A 19853-nucleotide genomic window follows, 5' to 3' on the forward strand; every position below is an offset into this window, starting at 1 on the left:
AGGGCCCTACCGCTGCCCAGGGCTGAGCCAATGAACAATGTTGTTTGCACCTTTGTAAGAGCAATTTAAGAAAGGGGGAAAAAAAACTGCTGCACAACAGCAGCTGGGAGAGCAAGGAGTGAGCACCAGCCCTGCAGACCCCAGGGTCAGTGCAGCAGGAGGGCAGGAGGTGCTCCAGGCAGGCAGCAGCAGTTCCCCTGTGGGCTGTGGAGAGGCCCCTGGTGGAGCAGGCTGTCCCCCTGCAGCCCATGGGTCCCACATGGAGCAGATCTCCACGCTGCAGCCCCCCCATGGGTGGAGGAGCCCCCGGTGGAGCAGGTGGATGTGGCCTGGAGGAGGCTGCGGCCCATGGAGAGCCCCCGCAGGAGCAGGCCCCGGGCTGGTGCTGCAGCCCATGGAGGAGCCCACGCAGGAGCAGGGGGTCTGGGGGGAGCTGCCGCCCACCCGTGGGGGACCCGTGCTGGAGCAGTTTGCTCCTGGGGGATGGATGGACCCCGTGGTACGGAGCCGTGTGGGAGCAGTTCAGTACCCGTTACTGCTGTTCAGGGAAGTGTGTGTGTGGGGGGGGGGGGGAGGGAGGAAAGGTGGTTTTAGTGTTGTTTTTTGTTTTGTTTTGTTTTTTAGTTTCTCATTTCTCTAGCTTGTTAGTAATAGGTAATAACTTTCATTAATCACCCTACGCTAAGTTTATGATGATAATTGCTGAGTGTTCTCCCTGTCTTTATCTCAAGCCTTGAGCCCTTTCCACCATATTTTCTCCCCCTTTCACTTTGAGGAGGGGGAGTGAGAGAGCGGTTGCGGTGGAGCTCAGCTGCCCAGCTGGGTGAAACCACCACACCCATCTCAACACTTTCAGAGCAGCTCAGCTTGTTGGAGTCTGTTTTTGCCCCATTGCAGTTCTCCAGTTTCTCTCAAGACTCAGCCAGCACTTCAAATTGTACCAGAAGCTACCTCATGGGGAGGGTTGCTTTTTGTGCTTGCTTCAGTTTGGAATGCATACAGAAACATCCAAAACACAACCAAATCCATTCAACTATCAGACTGCAAGCAAACCTTTCCCATGGGTAACATTGGCCCTGATTCCTTCCTAAAAGAGTGCGTAGACCAGCAGAGATGCTGCAAAGCCTAACCCACACCTCAGGGCCGGGACATACTGCCCTTTGCCCACCTTGTGGTGGTTCTTTGATGGCTTGACTTCGGCTATGAGAGCAGAGAACGGACACACAAGGCATTAAGAAGTTTAGTCAGACTGATTAGGTCTCCTATAATAATGAATGCATGCTAGAATTTATAATGTTTAATGTTACTCAGGAGGGCTTTGCCAGATAAATGATTGCTCATCTGCTATGCTGACTTGCTTTGGTTCAAACAATCACTGGAGAAAATAAATGCACAATGCAATCAAGGAGTGAAAGCTGGGCAAGCTGAAAAGGGAGCTCTGGAAAGCACTGCACAAAAGCCTAAGCATGCATTGTAACAGTCAGCTGGCCTTAACACTGAACAGTAAAGCAATTTCATTACTTCCTGGAAAATAAACATGTTTTTGCCGTATTACACTACTAAAAGTTTCAAGTTAGTGCATTACAATTTTTCCTTTCAACTTCTTGACCTCTAATCTCAGAATCTAATCAAGTGCTAAGCTCATTCTTCATGTTTTCTGCTCTCTATACCTTTTGCTTTTCCATGATTTCAATGAATTTCATGACTGGAGCTGCCGCCCAACTGCCTATACTTAAACACAACACTGCTTTCTTCAGATGATTTGGTTTTGTTGGGCATATTTGCCAAACCATCCTGAACGCCATCCTAAGTGCTTTAAAAACAGAATGTGTTGCCTTCTCTTAAGGTTGTAATAGTCCTCTGGCCACCTTGCTATCTAATTGGTGTTAGCTAGCCTACACACATTGTAGTTATGTATCTGCTATGTAACATACACACAGAAAACCTATTTTCCCCTGTTGTATTTCAACACCCTGAATGCCAGCAGTGGCTTCCACTCTTTTCCTAAAGCCCAGCTGAAGTGTTCCTCCTAAGGTCTGTACGTCATCTGCTTCTGGCAAGCCTTCTTTTACAAGCATGTCATTTTACTCCACCCATCATCTCTCTGTTCCAATTCACATTTCTTACAAACACTATCATCAAAGCATTCATTGCATATTTCTCTAGTTAAACACACATACACACTTCACATTTTCTCTTGTGGAGAACAGCTCATTCATTTTTCTCCTTTTCAACAACATCACATAGGACAGGGAAGGAAAGAGCTGACCCACTTGCCATTTCAGGAGAGAAAGTTACTGTCACAGAAGGATTACCATGACATAAACAACACTGCATTTATAGTTTGTTAAACTCTTTATTTATGAACCCACTCTGCATCACGAAAATTCTGCACAATTTAGGGGTCAGCAGCAGCATGTCTTGTCTCTTCCCCACTGTGATAAATGCAGTACTTCCAGATTTGGTCTGTGGTTATGGTGGAATAGCTTTTCTCTCCATAATGGCCTGGAGGCCATTCTTGGCTTCGCCAATATCCTTTCCTACTTGTTGTATACCTGAATATTCAGCACCTGTGAAGAGGTTCTCCAGTGCATGTTGTGGCACACACACAAGCACACTCAGCAGAACAAGTACCCCATCAGGCTGCTGGCAAACAAGGAAACAAAAGCAGAACCCAGAAAACCAACAACCCTGCATCACAGAGGCAGTTGTAGAGACTGTGGATAATTACATAGGACAGACCTGGACAATTGAACCCAGGCTGCAATTTCCAATTTACTCCCAAGCATTCACTAGCATTTCTGGAGCAAGAATATATTATTTGGAAGAGCTGTGTGATTAGAAGCAGTGGGCTGGTGTTTTTGCATGTGCAGTGAGCCTCCTGACTTCTCAGAGAAGCTTCTTAACACGAAGCTAAGCTTCTGATGACAGCAAGTTTATTCTGCCTGGAAGTTGGCCATGACAGATTACAGAAGGATTTGCCAACAGCAGTGCGGTGGTTTTACCCTGCTGGGCAGCTGAATTCCACCACAACCACTCTCACTCCCTCTCCTCAAAGGAAGAAGGAGAGAAAGTAGGATGGAAAGGGCTCAAGACTGGAAAGAAGGACAGGGAGATCAATCAACACTTACTGTCATGGGTAAAACAGATTCAGCACAGGGAGATTAATGTGATTGCCTATCACCAACAGACTAGAGCAGTAAGAAACTACAAGCAATCTAGAGACACCTTCCCCCCATCCAGCCTTATCCACTTCCTCCCTTGCAGTCCCCCTGTTACCAAACCCTTGCCATATAAACCCAATACACGTCGTCCTGTAAATGTTGGCAGCTCTCAGCCACCAGGCAATGGAGGCTCAAGATTTGTCAGTGAAAACTGTAGAAATCTATAGGTTCCTGACATAAATCTGAAACAGATTTCCTTTCAGAGAATGAACCCCTTCAGGAGCATTGAAGACACCGATGGCATAATGCTAACTGTTGGCTTCCTGAAGAGCCAAGAAATGTAGGATGGATTACAAGTTGCTTTTACAAGGCTTAGTGGTGAATTGTAAATAGGAGAGGAAAGGAGCACCAGGTTAGATTGGCAGATAAATTTTGGCAGTGTTTGCTGCCAAAAATAGTGGGAAGCAGCACTCTGAAGGGGTCAGCTCTTACTTCATTGTTCCATAACAAGCTGAAACCTTATGCCATAGGAAGAATATTTGCAGGTATCTGTTATTTTGCAAGGTGTTATCATATGCTCAGCAGATAAAACGGTGGTAAACAATTAAAAAAAAACATACCTGGAAAGCTGTAGCCAAAACGCTATCAGTTCCAAACGTAGTCGGATGCCAGCTGTTGAAAATGAACTTTCGTAGCTCTTGTCCCATGGAGAGAACTAAAGGTAGCTCTGGGATTATTTTTAACATCTTGTCATAGCTCAACGTTTTTATTATTTTGTTGTTTTTTTTTTACCTGAATAGTTTGTTGGATCTGCAAAAGCACACTGAGTCTGTTCTGAGAAACACTCCACCATTGCTGATGGGATGTTGTTGATACAAACAGATGCTGAGCTGGCCCTGCCCTAAGGAGGCAGCCGCACTACATGCTTCAGGTACAGTGTTACCACTTCTTTTGTTCTTGTTGTTGTTAAGTTTGTTGTTGTACTTTTTTCCTTCCCTTTTTAAAGTTTCTGTGTCTATCTTTGTCTCCATGATGTGTAAAGTCCTAGCAACATTTTTTTTCTGGTGGTGAACAAACCATTAATCCATCAAGAAAGAGGGATAGGAAGGGTTTTCAGTAGCATGGCAATCTTTATTTTTGAGCAAAATTCTTCAGGGCTTGTCTGTTGATCTGGCAGGGATCTTTGCTCAGGGTTTCCGGGCTGGGAGAGGAAGGAGGGAAGGTATCCATGGCAGGGGGTGGAACTGGATGATCTTTAAGGTGCCTTCCAACCCAAAGCACTCTATGACCTGTGACTCTTTTCCTCCAGAGAAGCAATAATTATCTGGACCTCTTTGAAGTTTTCTTTCTAGTCTTCCAGCGTCAACCTGTTATTTTTGTAAGAAGAATAGTACCATTCCCCCAAGCATACAGAGAGCTAGAAATTAAAATTTTTGTGGTGTCTCTAATACCTGACCTGAATTCAATTAGCTTATTATCTGAGTGGGCTTTTTTTTTTTTTTTTTTTTCTGGTTAGTGTGGAAGTCTTAGAAGACATGACTTTTTACTCCCTGAAACACTGTATGCATTTGCATTTCTTCTAACCATTTAAGAAAAGTAGTCTGAGGTCTAGATGTACTGTCTTTTTGTAGTTAATACCTCTGCCATTTCTTGACTGCAGTTGTGTTTCTATCTTGCCCTAAGACTGTCTAGTGACTGAAAAGCAACGATTCAAGCTTCCCAATGTACTGCAGAAGAGCTAGCCAGATTAAATATTTCCGTGTTTGTTCTTTCCAACCAGAAGAACATTTCTGTGAACTGGGAACTCTGTTGTTTGAAAAGACAGAGAACAATGAAGACCTGTGCGTTTGCTGATCATGAGGCAAATGGATTTACTGATGAAAATGGCTAATGCAACCTGTATGCTACAAAAGTGTTGAGAGAGATTAATGTCTACTTTAAGTCACTGTCAGATCATTGCATCTGCATCTGTTTTGGTTATTCAAAGAATGAATTTTCAACAGGTACAGAAAAGGCTATGAAAATTGCCAGTGGTACCAAGATCCTAAGTTCAGGGGAGAGTGGCAGAGCATGGTTAGTCTAGCATGACAAAGACAAGGAGGAAGTCATACCGGTCTGTAAAATTAGTCTGAGTGTAGAAACGGAGAAAAACACCTAGAAATAACTACTTGCTCTAAGGGACAGAGGTAGTACATAAACAAACTGTCATAACACAGTCTGGAAATGTATGTTTTTTATTCAAGAAAATCATGGGGTTTTGCAATCCTCTGCTAGTAGAAGAAACCAAATGGTGAAACTCAGTAAGGGATGGAACTAGATCAGTTTATGAGTTTCATTGCTTATGGATGGGCAGTGTGGTTGCCTGTGGTAGTAGGAGCCTGAATAAGAACTTTTCCATTGTATCTCTTCAGAGCTAATTAATTTCTGTTAGGATTTTGGCTTTTATAATAATGTATTGTACCAAACTTTCCATGCTGGGATGAAGTTCAGATTTTCTGCTTGAGCAAAAAAAATGAGATTGGAGCCTGAAGTGGGCACACTTGAGAGAAACATTTATCTGCAGTCATTGGTCCCAGCCAACATGGGTTCACAAAGGGTAGGTCCTGCCTAACAAATTTGATTTCCTTTTACCATAAGATCCTCCATCTAGTCGATCAAGGGAAACCAGCTGATGTGATTTTTTTGGACTTCAGCAAGGCTTTTGACACAGTTTCCCATAGGATCCTGCTGGACAAAATGTCCAGCATACAGCTAAATAAAAACATCATACAATGGGTGAGCAATTGGCTGATGGGCAGGGCTGAAAGGGTTGTGGTAAATGGGGCCACATCTGGCTGGCGGATGGTCACTAGTGGGGTCCCTCAAAGCTCCATTTTAGGGCCAGTCCTCTTCAATGTTTTTATAAACAATTTGGATGTAGGACTAGAAGGTGTTTTGAGCAAATTTGCCGAAAACACCAAACTTGGAGGAGTTGTGGACTCTGATGAGGGTGAAAGGCCTTGCAGAGAGATCTGGACAGATTGGAGAGAGCCAACCCCATGAAGTTTAACAAGAGCAAGTGCTGGGTCCTGTACCTGGGACAGGGCAACCCTGGCTATACATACAGACTGGGCAACAAAACGCTGGAGAGCAGCCCCACAGAGAGGGGTCTGGGGGTTGTGGTTGATTGCAAGTTGAATATGAGCCAGCAGTGTGCCCTGGCAGCCAGGAGGGCCAACCGTATCCTGGGGTGCATCAAACACAGCATTGCTAGTCAGTCGAGGGAGGTGATTGTCCCGCTCTGCTCTGTGCTGGTGTGGCCTCACCCTGAGTACTGTGTGCAGCTCTGGGCACCACAGTATGAAAAGGACATGAAACTGTTGGGGAGTGTCCAGAGGAGGGATGCAAAGATGGTGAATGGCCTAGAGGGGAAGGCGTATGAAGAGTGGCTGAGGTCACTGGGCCTGTTCAGCTTGGAGCAGAGGAGGCTGAGGGGGGCTCATCGCGGTCTACAACTTCCTCATGAAGGGGAATGGAAGGGCAGGCACCGATCTGTTCTTAGTGACCAATGATAGGGCCCGTGGGAATGGTGTCAAGCTGAGGCAGGGGAAGTTTAGGCTGGACATCAGGAAGAGATTCTTCACCAAGAGGGTGGTCGCACTTTGGAACAGGCTCCCCAGGGAAGCAGTCACTGCACCAAGCCTGTCTGAATTTAAGAAGCATTTAAAAGTGTGCACTTAGTTACGTGGTCTAAAATTTTGGGTAGACCTGTGTGGTGCCAGGAATTGGACTCGATGATCCTTATGGGTCCCGTCCAACTCGGGATATTCTATGATTCTATGCTCATGAATGGTGATCATTAGCCAGTATGACTCACCTTCACCCTTTTGCATCTAGAAAAGGAAAGCAAAACTTCTAGGCTGCAATTGTCAGCACAATTTCCTGGTTTGGATATGAGGAGAAAAAAGAAACAAGATACCCTAAGGCTTTTCCTATAGAATAGGCATGCCTGCCTCTTTAATCTCTTATCTTCTTCTTTAAATAGTCCTCTCAAAACAAACAAACAAATCTTTTCGATGCCTTCAGCCTTCCATTTCCTCTCTTTAGGCTACATTGCTAACTAGCAACAAACTGAGTAGAGCTTTCTGACTTTTCAGCAAATGAGAAGTCCTTTCTAAAACTGGCTTATTGCCTGATGAGGAGAAGACACCTTCTTAATCACTTTTTTTTTTCTTTTTTTTTTTTTTTCCCAAGCTACTTCGGGAAAGCAATCTGTTTATTCTTCCTAAAGCTGTCAGGCTAGAACTGTACTGGTTGATATCAACTGTATCCATTGCTGAAGCAGTCTTAGCTTTGGGTGAGAAGATATATGCTGCCCTCCTGCTGAGAATGTGTATGCGTCCATGCAGACCATACAGGGCTCTTTTCAAATTGTCAAGTTCCTCGTTCACAGATGTACAGAATAATCACGTCATTTCTTAATGCAGGATGTGTTTCCTCTGCATACTGAGCCCTGCCCAAATGTACCAAGACCTTGACTCACTCAAGCATGTTGGAACCAGCTGGGGGAGCAGCAAACCGCTTGCAGCTTTGTGTGAAGGTGAACTTTGGATTATACACCAAACACCTAGCCCTAAAACAAAAAGGGCAGTGTCTAGGTTGAAGCCACAATAGTTCCTTATACAAATGCTTTGGCAAAAGGTTTTGCAGAAAAGTTTCCCTAGAGGTCAGCATAGCAAAGAACATGAGGCTCAGAGATGGAATTGACACCAACAATTCTTCTGTAAAAAGCTTTTGTTCCTCCAAGCACCCTTGCAGGCATTGCTTCCAATTCATTGCCCCCAGCTCTAGAAGTAAACTAACACCATTCATGCTGTTCTCTCCGCAAACTTATGGATGAAATGTGACATCTTTAACAGCTTGAAACTTACTGAGAAGGTGATATGATGATCCTGCACCTAAAGTACAAAATTTTGCCTCAGAAACTGTGAGGGCTAACTTTTCAGAGATGCTAAACCCAGCCATTTTAAAGCAAGGTGATTAATTCTGCTCATTTTTGTGCTTACCAACATTCATCAGGAAAAAAAAAAATAATAATTGTGGGAAACATTTGGCTTCTGCTAAAGGGCCATTCCAATGAAGCTTGCACTCACAGTTAGGAGCAGGGTTGGTTTTGTTTGTTTGTTTTTGTCAGGATTTGGATTTTTTCATGGAAGATAAAAGCCTATTGCCAAAAGGTTCGTTGTTGTTAGTTACTTTCCATGAACTCTTAGAAGTAGTTCATGAATCACTGATTAAAAACCGCTGAACTAGCATTTAAATATATGCCTCTGTACCTGGTCTTGTAAGATCAAGAAAGCACCCACCATATGCCTGTGAAGGTGGGAGATGCCCAAACCCACTGTGACTAGTGGCAACTTGACCAATCCAACTACCAGCCAGACACTAAGATCACAGAAGTAGTTATGCAGATCCTTCTTGGGTCTTCTGTCACATTGTAAAACTAAGTTGTAAACATTGCCGAGCGTGTACATTATTTCAGGACCACTAATGGACCTGAAAAGTCTTTTGCTCCATTGTCAGATGGAAATCCCACTTCTCAGGGCTGGCTTATTTTTGTCCTGGCAAGGAACCTAGATCTGCTTTGTGGTGCTACCACAACATCCCTCTGTGGCCACAGAGCTCTGACGCAGGTGGCCTGGTGGTAAATCTGAATTTTTCATCATAGTCTGTGGAATTACCCAATATAACCAAAACCAGCACCTGGGCAGCTGCTGTGAAATACCACAGACCAATAGCTACAACAAGCCTCAAGAGGGTCAAGTCTGGTCTCTGCCATTCAAAGCTCTTCCACAGAACAAATCCAGAATCACACCACACACCTCAGCACGCGTGGAGGGCTAAAGGGAGCTGCCAGCTCAAGGAACACCATTAATTTATATGTTCAAATAAACAGCATCTCAGCCAGCAATGGTTAGCACCGGCTGGTGTAGCACACCTTCCTGAGCCACGCGTGGTAACTGCCTGACGGAGATGTGACATCTGAAGAAAGCAAGAACAAATGTGGCTGGCAGAAACACTTAATCTTGTGGTTTCTTCTTGCTGCTTCTTTCCTGATTTTGCTTTAAAAAATAACCACGTTCAACTGTGATAAACATTTTTGAGTGCAGGAGGGATAATCTGGATGTATTATGAAAGGATTAAATGCTTTTGTTTTTAATCTCACTTTTCACACAAAAGGATCAAGATCTTAACATCAACATGAAATGTAAGGTAAATGAAAAACATTCTTACATTTTCTTCTGCGCTCCATAGTCATAAGGGTACTCATGTGACTTGAGGATTATGAATTCTTAAAAAAGAAAAACAAAAAACAAAACAAAACAAAACAAAACAACAACAAAAAAAACTTATAGCAGGCAGCTTGTTCTAAACGTGGTTTCTTCTACCTGCTGATACATCAGCAAACAGAAGCTCTTTAGGGGCCAAACTGCATTGTCCTATTTAAGGCTTGCCTACTGCCCTGGTGAGAGCAGCAGCCATTTCTGGGGAGGAAAGCAACACACTGCGATCCCTCTCTGATGCAACAAGAGGAACTAGCAGTAGAAGAACAGCTCTGCAGCGGTCCCTGCAGACCACTGCCGTCAGAGTAGGCCCACGTGGAAGGGCTGCGTGGGTGTTCGCTGACACCCATCCGAGGTACCTTGTCTGGGGATGAGGATACTTAGGTTTATGAAGCTTTTGGGACATCAATGAAAAATACCCTTGTTGCAGTGCAGATTTAAACAATGCTTCAAAACAGCAGCAGTGGCACACCCTCATTGCTATCTACTTAGTCTTGTGAGCAAAAAATTGACTCCTCATGTAACAGCAGAGGGGCAGCCAAACTCTGCAAGCCTCCCTCCTGTCAGGTGCAGCGCGAGCCGGTCACCAGCAGCCAAGGGCGTCTAGCCCTGCCTCCTCAAGGCAGTTCTGACACTCGCGGGAGTTACAACAGTCCACAGCAAACTGCTATCCAAGGAAATGGCACAGTATTTTTTACCGCTCTTTTGACGCTTCCCCAGGCTATTTCAGTAGGCATTTTGGCAGTTATCAGATAAAAGAGAAGGATTGCTGTTTCAGGCTCATTCTTTAGAGATGACTAATATTTAACACGTTAGTCTGGCAGCTTTTCACCCAACAGGTCTCCTATTTTGTTGCATTGAAAAAGACCTCTCCCATAAGTCTTCGCAAGACTTCTTGTCTTCACAAGACAAGAGAAAGGCAAAAATAACTATAACAGAAGCATACCAGGCATGCTGAACATGGTTGAAGGCAAATACTAATTCATTACCTTCAGGACTGCAGTCTGTGTCTAAAATATAACATTCAAACTCCTGGGCATCGTCATGCCTCTCCTTTTAGCTTGAACACCCATGAGGCACAAGCCATCTTGAGTTCTTCCTTTTCCGAACGTGTGCTTCTGCAAATCCCATGGATGGCTGCACCCTATCAGATGGCTCAGAGAAGAAATCAGCTTCCTCCATCCTCTCGCTCTCTGCCACAAATACTGTCAAATCCAAATAAAAATGGACAACGAGGAAAAACGTGATTGCTACCAAGCTCAGGAAGTGGATAAATGTGTATTTCTAAATCCACATTCTATTTCTTCTTTTCCCATCATTTGCAATGGACCCAACTGGTTCCTACAGAATCTGTAATTAATCTCCAAATGCTGTTCAAAGTCATGCATCCACAGGCACCCACTAGATTAATGCAAATCCATCTATCCCGATGCAGCTGCACCCACCTTTGTAACATACAAACATGACTCAGTGGAGATAGCCTCATTACCTTGCTTTATTACCAAACAGGAAATTTTATTCCCGGATCTGGCAAGTCCCCTGCCATACCCCTAGCTCACTTACCTCCATCCATAAATATTGAGATGGGTGGTTACCTTTCTCAACATGCTTTGAAATGAGTGAGTGCTGTATTGTCAGATTATTCTAAGAAAAAACTGAACTTTTCTTAAAATGTCAGGGTTTAAGGAAAGTTAAGTCTGCACCACTTAGGAACTGAGATTTCTGAAACTCCAGTTTCCAGTGTGAGGCATGCAAAATGATTGAAGCAATAATCCTAACAGAGTATCTGCTACAGGCTTCCCCCCCCCCCCCCCCCCCCATAGAAAAATTTGCAAAGTAGTTCCTGTAGTAAAAATCTGTATCATTAAACGTTTCCTCCTTACCTCTGTTTAGCTGAGAGCAAGGGAAACAGCGGAGTAATGAAAGATTTTCCAGTATTTAGACATTTTTAAGAGCATGCTGGACTCTGCTTACCTTTAGCACATAGTTTTAGGCTGTTAATTATCCTTCCCTCCATTCCTTATTTTGTAACATCCTGTCATATTAAATAAAGCAGAAAATAGGAAAAAAAAAAAAAAAAAGTCCTCCTGAATATTGCAGGAACACAGACCCAAATAAATGCTAGTACTGCAGAACTGCAGTTCATTGTTACGGGGTCTGAGATGCCACCAACACCACTTTCTTCTTATATTTTCAGTATCTTATTCTCCTCCCAGGAGCTTTCATAACCCCTCACAAGGATGGGTTGGTAAAAAAATAAATAAAATCTGTTTCACATGCAGGAATTGCCTGAATATATAGGAGCCCACAGCAAGAGTGCAGCTAGGCAGCTGCTTGAGGGCAACTACAAAACTGGCAACTTCCATCAAGTCAGAAAATCCAGGATCTTGGCAAAACAGCTGGCCTTGCTTTGAATTAGTGATAGCTAGCTGCTGAAGTGACTGTGGAAAGCAGGAGGAGAACAAAAATCCTGTTAAGAACATCATTCACTTTTGCAGACTTCTATTTCCACATTCCTGGGGTGTAGACAAGACTTGTTTTTAACACTTCAGCATAGAAGTCCGCTGGTAGGGAATGTCCTTGCAAACGTTGAAAGGCATAACTGGTTAGGTTCCATGGTTTGGAACCTAATCGCTCCCATCTTGAGTGTTTTTGGTACATTTACAGCTTTACACAGTATTACCAGATCAGTAAGAGAGAGTCAGCAATTGCCTTGCTCAAGGCAGAATGATGCAGGGTAAAACAGGAGTATTCTTCCTCAGTCAACTAGCTAAATTCTGCCTGGGTTGTTTGCATCTGTGTGACAGAATATTACACCCTGCATCTCTGTAACTGTCCCACTGACATCCATAGGCAGCAGATATTTTGCGTATTAAGGGCTCTGGTAGTGTTAAATATTACTGAATGCATATTAATCGAGAGGATGGTAGAAGCAAAGCATTTTTTTCTTAGCAACTTAAGCTTTGGTATTTTTCCATTCTACATGGAAGAAAGAAAAAAAAGGGGGCGGGGGAGAAAGGACCTTAGCGCACAGAGACAAAATGGGCTCTTCTGAATACTGTGCCAGCACCTAAATGGATGGTACCAGTGGTTGGTGAGATCCACCTTGGATAGCTGTGGAAATGAGAAAAGTGTCGACATCTGCCTAGGGTCACACAGACAGCAAATGGTTTGGCATTTTTTTGCATTTCTTTGACAAAGAAGCTTCAAGCAAAAATATTCCAAACTGGTCAATATATTTAGTTCAAATATTAGCTTGAACTCCATTACTAACAGTATCAGTACCTTTCCTACCACTCAGGTTTAGTAAAAAGCTGAAGCTCAAAAAAATATACACAAGGAGAATTTTTTTGTTGTTGTTTTTTTTGTGTTTTTTTTTTTTTTTTAAAGAGGTGACTCATGAAAGAGTCTTTTATGCAAGTTAAAATCACAACAAGAAATTGTCAAGAGCAAGTCTTGTAAGAAAATCAGTTTTTGCACCTGCTAGTGCATCCATGCGGCTAGAAAAGCCAATGCATGTCTGATAGTAATGGGAGAGAGCTTAGAAATTAAGATGGGCTGTTAGCTTTCCCTTTTCAGTTCTCTATTGTTGTAGGCTCAGCCATACCTGCTGATACAGTTCTGGTCCGCTAAATGTATTACATGCCTTCACGTAACACCAGGGGCTCTCTCTGTTGCTCTGCATTTTACATTAGACTATCATCATTTTGCATCCTCTCAGATTCCAGAAGACAATCATTGCAGAGCTTGGTGTCTCAAAGAGGAACCCAAAATTTTCAGTAAGCCTGATTCATGTAATAGAGAAAATAATTCACTCCTGTAGATGAACATTGTGAGAATAATGCTCAGATGCAGATTGTATTTTATTGTTATGATTGCCATTAGAATTTGCAGAGGCTTTATCTGTGACCTCCTCTGATGTTAACAACATCCCTGTGAATGGGAAAGCACTTCCTGCACAAGGGTACTTCAGGATCGCCAAAGAAAGCTGTTGGACACTGCTTTTGTTAAGCTGTGCTCATCAGGAGGCTACAGAAGCCACCAAATAGACCATCGGGTCCTTAGCCAGCATTTTTGAATGTCCCCTGTTTTTAAAGCTACAAAGGTATGGAAAAAGCTACAAAGGTATGGAAAAAAATGGAGTTAGAATGAAAATTCAGTATTAGTTTCATACACAATGGAAGGCTGAACTTACAGTGAAGTTATAGCAGATGCTATAGTTATCAATTAACACTGCACAAGTATTTAAAAAAAGTGGAAGTTTATTCATCTTTCAATGGCTCAAATAGCAAATAAAAGGACAGGGTAAGGCATCAGCCAAGACAAGTTTCACGTGTCTGGTGGCTTCATAACACCTCAGTTCCCAGCATACAGGTTCCAAAGCAAAGTCACAATGTTAGTGGTTACACTCCCTGGCTAAATAGACCAAAATGAGTACACAGTAAGATGAGGACTGGCTTATTTGCCATAGTTACATGAGTAACTTTAATTCTGCACTTGGCAGTCTACTAAATGCACATACAAAATTCCTATTGATAAATATTTAACATGACAAATATAACTTCTAAGACTTGAGTCCCTAAAATGTCTGTTAGCATGGAAGTTAAGTATTTGTTACCTAGTTTGCTTGAGCACATTTTAAACTATCAGTTATAGGCTTACACATGTATAAAAAGTATAACAGTTTGTGGAATTGATCTAGCCCGTCTTACCCCAGAGGAGTCCAAAACCCTCAAACGTTCTGGTGTATTTTTAGTTAAGATGCAGCACGCTAACCGTGTGCTATTCTTGCTGTTCTGAAGCAACTGTGGCAGTACGTTTTGTTTGGGGATTTTGGATGCACATGGTAAGTGTTTCTCTATTGCAAAGCATGTTTGATTGTTTAATATCAACATTAACTAGAAAAAGTAGCTACAATGTTCCCCGTTTTAAAATCAACATAAACTCGACTAAACAGTACAAAACCTGCAAAGAGCTTCAGCATAACACAGCGTGTTCCCATAGCTGAGTATCAGGAACACACAAAAAAAAATTAACTGATGACACCAGAATTTCCTGGACAACATCTTAACTCAAAATACATTAGCGCTACTGAATCATCTCCACTCCACCCTACTCCAGGGAGTTAAAACCCAAGCAACATCTAGACAGAAAACTACTCGCAAAAGGGAAGTTTCAAGGTATCAGCGCGTTAAGTTTTAAACAACCATTCCAGGCATAGATGTGCCATAGCCTTATGACCTCCATCTCAGACGTATTCTGACCATTTAGCTTTAAGATACCATATTGTTTACCAAGCTACAGATGACTGAATATGCTCTGTATTATTCACAATACCAGAGTATGGCACACATTTAAAGAACAGACACTGCTAGCAGACAGCTGGTTAGCAAAACCATTCACGTAACTGCACTCTACAGGGAGGGCAGCCTCGCACCGATGCACAGGGACAGTCTCCATGCAAACAAGTTGAAAATACACCCTTGACTAAGCAACCTGCTATGATTAGGTTTTAAAATTAAGGCATATTCAAATGTTTCAATGTAAAAGATTACATCACTCTTCTAGGTTAATCAGGTAATGCAGAACCACATATAATTTTCCCCAGTATAACTGTTCGCATATACATTATTCTTTTCCGATTTGCATAACTCCATGGCAAAACAACTGCATACCGCTTTGTTAGGTATCACGTTCACAATTGTACTTTTCAAGGCAACAAAAGACAAGATGAAGTGACAATTATCAATGATTAAAAAAATGTATGCTTTACAAGAAACCACAAAGTAGTACTCCCCCCCCCCCCCGTTTACTATTAAAGAAAAGACTGCCTATGAAACACTACATTCAGAAGAAATGTGAGAAGGTAGGCAATTATGAAATGGACTGAACTTTGCTTCTCTTGAAGCCACATCAATTTTTTTCAGTGAATTTGACTTTCAGTGCAGCTCCAATTCATGCTTTTAGTGGTACATTACGATTTCCAACACGTTAGAGTAATTTCAGTCACTTGAGCCTTCAATGGCATGCTTATAAATTATGGTTTTTTTATTAGTATGGTCAGGGTAGGAAAGGAATTCAGGGTTTTGATTATAAAATGCAACATCTTTCTCTGATCCTTTTAGCTAGGCTTTTTCTTTTCTTCTTCCCGTTCTTCTCTTTGCTGTCTTCCATTTTTCTGGCTCTAATTTCTCTCATTAAATCAAAAAACACCTAAAAAAAAAAAAAAAAAGATGGAAGAATGTAAATGCCAAAACTCTCTCAGATACTTGAGTTAATTTAAGCTATCACTGGTGACAGCCATTCCCGTGGGTTAGGATAAAGTCAATTATACAAAATCAGTTTGAGCAAACAAATAAAAATCCAACAAGTCTTTCATTGGTTTATAAGGCCATGTCCATATAATGCAAATGTGCTTCTTTCATGGTACCATAGTTCCCCTGTCTTCTGGAACTTGCTTATGAATCCTCTCAGACAATTTTCCACATGGGTTGAAACAAGACTCCTATTACTGCCCAGGATTATTTATTTATTTTTATTATCTACATCTCACTGGGGAGACGCAGGGAAATCAGTTTATAATTCAAGTTATATTTCAAGTATTTTTAGTGATGAACTGTAAAGGATGAAGAAGTGCCATAACCAATTCTAGAAGTATATTAATGGTGCAGTAGCACACCCTGAACATTTCATTGCATGTCCCACAATGCAAGTCTAAGCACAAAGTTAGTGCACAAAAATAAATCAGCATTTCCCTTAAAACGAAGTTATCTACTATACAACTATATAAGCTATTTTTTAGAATCTCAACTGCCATATTACTATCTCAAAGTATGCATAAACTTCATTTTCATCAAGTGGTTTAGTAGGAAACAAAAGTGACGAAGTTGGAGACACCAGTAGATTGGTTAAGAGAGAACAGACTGCCAGTTAAAGCTTGTGACAGGGCTGCTTAAAGTTACTTCATTTATTAGAAGAGAAGATCTTGACTTCCAATGGACTGCAGCAAATAAATACTATCTTTATAATCTTACTGTAGCAGTTCAGATGATGACTTTAGCAGTTCTAAAACGTCTCAGAAAAATTCTCTTTGAGATATATATCAGCGGGCTTGGTCTGTTTCAGTGCAATACAGACAGTGCAGGGGCTGAAAAGCTCCTCTACATAGCACAGTAGGATTTTATTTGCAATTACACTAATCTCATATTGATCGCAGCAAAAGCATAAACCTTTATTACACGGGATTAGAGGAAAATCAATGCAACTAAATGTTTCCATCAGGAAATATAGCTGCCTTTAGATTTATAGGTGTGGACTAAGTTACTTGCTTTTACTCAAATCTTTACTAATGGTATGCTGCAACTGGCAACTTGCTTAAGCCTTTACACCGGTGGTACATAACCTACTGAGAAGTGCTCAGTTGCTTACCTTTATTAAAGTAAGCAGAGGCCAACAGTGTTTTTCCCAAAAGAGCAACCCACCATTTTGGAATTTAGAGAAGTACATTTCTTATAGGATACTAACTTAAGTCCACCTAATAAACCATGTAAGTTCAGATGCTCCAAGAAAACAAGGAACTAAGAATACCTGTTTTTTACTAGGGCCAACAAAACCTAATTTATGGGCTTTTTAACCTTAACTCTATGTAATTTGCTAATCTTGCCATTATGCCACCTGCTCCAAAAAGAAACTTGGAGCTCTGTAGTAGCCTACCACGTGTCTGCAGAAGCTTGATATATATTTTAATCAATCTGCATAATACTTTTTTCCCACCTGCTAAAGAATGGTGAAGTAGATTTAGAAGATCTGGGAATTTCTACATGACTGAAATAGATGGATGTTAACTGCAATTATGCACCAAAACTAAAAGATCAAGTATTGTTATTACAAAAAAAAAAAAAAAAAAAAAAAGTCAGAGCTGAACTCAACACATCTGAATTACACTGTATTTAACTGACTTAATGTTCCCTATAGAAAAGCATGAAGTTCTTATTGTAGTACTGAACAAGCCATTTCTTCAGGGAGACAACTGACAGATGACAACAGCCAAGTTAAAGTCACTGCAGAATAGAACTCCCATTACTGCTGTAATGCTGCAACTGCTCAGATGTAAGCATTTATATTAGAGAATTTTTCAATGTGTGATCAACTGTATCGATAGGTCTGAAAGGAAAGATTAGCACTTTAAACTACTTATTTCTTTTACCATACATCCATTACTTTTGCAGCCTACAGGATTGAGAGTTGTTCTGATTTGTGTTCCAAGAGGTCCTGTCTTTTGAAATTATAGCTGAAATGCTTAATCAATAATTTATCTTCTTGAAGACAAGTATTCTGTGTCTTATTTCATGACCTTCTGAACCAGGCTTTATCCCAAAAAACTCATGAGGCACTTCTAAGGCCATTGAAAGCTTAGAAGGATTCATCTATTCTTCATCAAAGCAACATCCAGCCAAGCACCTAGTTAGATGAGGGTAGAGAAGGTTCCAATCCCTCTCCTACCCACTTTAACTTGATTCCTTGGACAGCTTTCCTCACTGTTGAGAAACAGATTGTCTTTACAGAAAACACAAGGCTAGGCCAAAGTAGCTGCCTCAAGAAATTTTTAAATGAAAAGGGGTCCTGTCTAATGACTTACTCCTTGCAGGTTCAGATAGGATAGACTTGGGACGGCAAACATTTTTACTGTCCTACATGAACTGACCTAGTCATGCACTCATCGCAAGCTACGGGAGAAACGTATTTAATTTGAAATTTACACACACACACACACAAAAAGGCTAGAATAACTTGAACACTAAGTATGGCCCATGGAAGAGAGCTATAAAGTAAAAACTGATGGAGAGATTCTTTGCATTATGAGGTGAGTTATTACCTTGTCAACATTAGCTCGTGTTTTTGCGGAAGTTTCCACATAGTTAACATTCCACTGATCAGCTCTGTTTTTTGCTTCCTCTATAGAAACTTGCCTTTTATCTTCCAAATCTGATTTGTTACCAACTAGCAAAAAAGGAACGTTCTCATCTTCTTTTACTCTTAAGATCTGCTCCCTGGAGATAAAAAAAAATAAAAAATAAAAGGGAAAAAAGAATTAAGTATTTCATGGACTACTATTCTTAGAACACAGACAGAAGAACTCAGACTAAATACTCTTCCATCTTACAATGAAAACCCACTTATTCCTTTTATGAAGCTTATGTAACTGTAAAATCTTAAACCTCATTATGACACTATACACAATGAAGATCAAGACAGATAACTAATCTTCCAGGCAGGAAGGAGGTGAATCAGTAACAGATTAAACAGAGTAGAACAAGATTGGTTTAAGTGAAAATTTACACTAATAAAGTCTTCTTTTTACTAAAGGTGTTACTTGAGAGTCTTTCCCATTACCTTTACGTTACTACTTCCAACTGCAACTTTTGCTCTACCCAGACTTCCGTCTTCCATTCATTTTTTTTTTTTCCCAATAAAATGCATGTGCCGTTTAAAGCTGATAAAATTATCTACTTTGGTAGTAAACTGATACAGCACAACAAAAGAGAACCTATTCCTTTGACAAATCTTTCTGAAGTCAATTGCATTCACTCTCTACAGAGAGGTCTTCATTCATTTATAAGCCAATGTATGGATAACAAGCTGCAAATCAGGTTTTTGAGGACAGACCATTACCTCTGTTTGAACCACTAGGATGAAGAGTTTAAAGCTGTAAATAAAACTGAGTACTACAAATGCTTTGGTACATCAACCTTCAAGACTTTAAAAAAAAAAAAAAAAAAGAAAGAGGTTTTCTTCTAATTGGAAATGCATTTAAGAGGAAGAACAAAATTTCTCTCTTTTGTCTCAGAGAGTATCAAGTTGTAAGTGAAATTTAGCCCTTTATCATGGAGCAATTTCTGAAAGATAAACAAAAAGCTCAAGGAACCAAATTCCCTTTTCTGGCTGAGGTAAAGCCTATTACCAGATTTTAATGTAGAATGAAGAGAAATTGGAAAGAGTTAATTGATCATCTTGCTAGCTTTGATTTGGTGTATATCAGGTTCCTTCTCCTGTTATAAAATGCTCTGCTTTTTATAGCATGCAGTTTTGTTGAGTTAGCCCTCCAACCCATCCCCTCACTTCAACCTTTGTTTTTTTAAACCAACAAATAAGTCTTCAAGGCACCTTGTAACACACACACATTCCTCTCTCAGGTATAACTGATGCCATATTACTTCCCTCTCTGACAAAGAAGCAAATTTTTTTAACTGTGTTTGCTGATATCCAAAAGTAGTTTGAATAGTCTGTGGATTAGGACAGGTGGATAGATAAGAATTCTGTGCACCACTACAGTATCTGTGCAAATAAGACTTCTAGCTAAAAACTA

The 19853-nt window shown here is 41.1% G+C and overlaps 2 protein-coding genes across 3 annotated transcripts in view; both read right to left on the reverse strand.

Annotated features, from left to right (window-relative positions):
* CDK13 (cyclin dependent kinase 13) overlaps window positions 1–3910 on the reverse strand; it is a 56083-nt gene extending 52173 nt beyond the window's left edge. Inside the window, exon 1 of the mRNA XM_032181065.1 lies at window positions 3785–3910. Coding sequence (XP_032036956.1) covers window positions 3785–3910 — 126 coding nt within the window. The remainder of the gene's footprint in view (window positions 1–3784) is intronic.
* Window positions 3911–13731: 9821 nt separating this feature from the next.
* RALA (RAS like proto-oncogene A) overlaps window positions 13732–19853 on the reverse strand; it is a 28209-nt gene continuing 22087 nt past the window's right edge. For both annotated transcript variants that reach the window (XM_032181795.1, XM_032181794.1), the window contains exons 4-5: window positions 18363–18537; window positions 13732–15700 (exon numbers count right to left, since the gene is read on the reverse strand). In XM_032181795.1, coding sequence (XP_032037686.1) covers window positions 15578–15700; window positions 18363–18537 — 298 coding nt within the window. In that variant the 3' untranslated portion in view covers window positions 13732–15577. The remainder of the gene's footprint in view (window positions 15701–18362; window positions 18538–19853) is intronic.

The sequence above is a fragment of the Aythya fuligula genome, chromosome 2, assembly GCF_009819795.1.
Source record: "Aythya fuligula isolate bAytFul2 chromosome 2, bAytFul2.pri, whole genome shotgun sequence".
Classification (NCBI taxonomy): Eukaryota; Metazoa; Chordata; class Aves; order Anseriformes; family Anatidae; genus Aythya; species Aythya fuligula.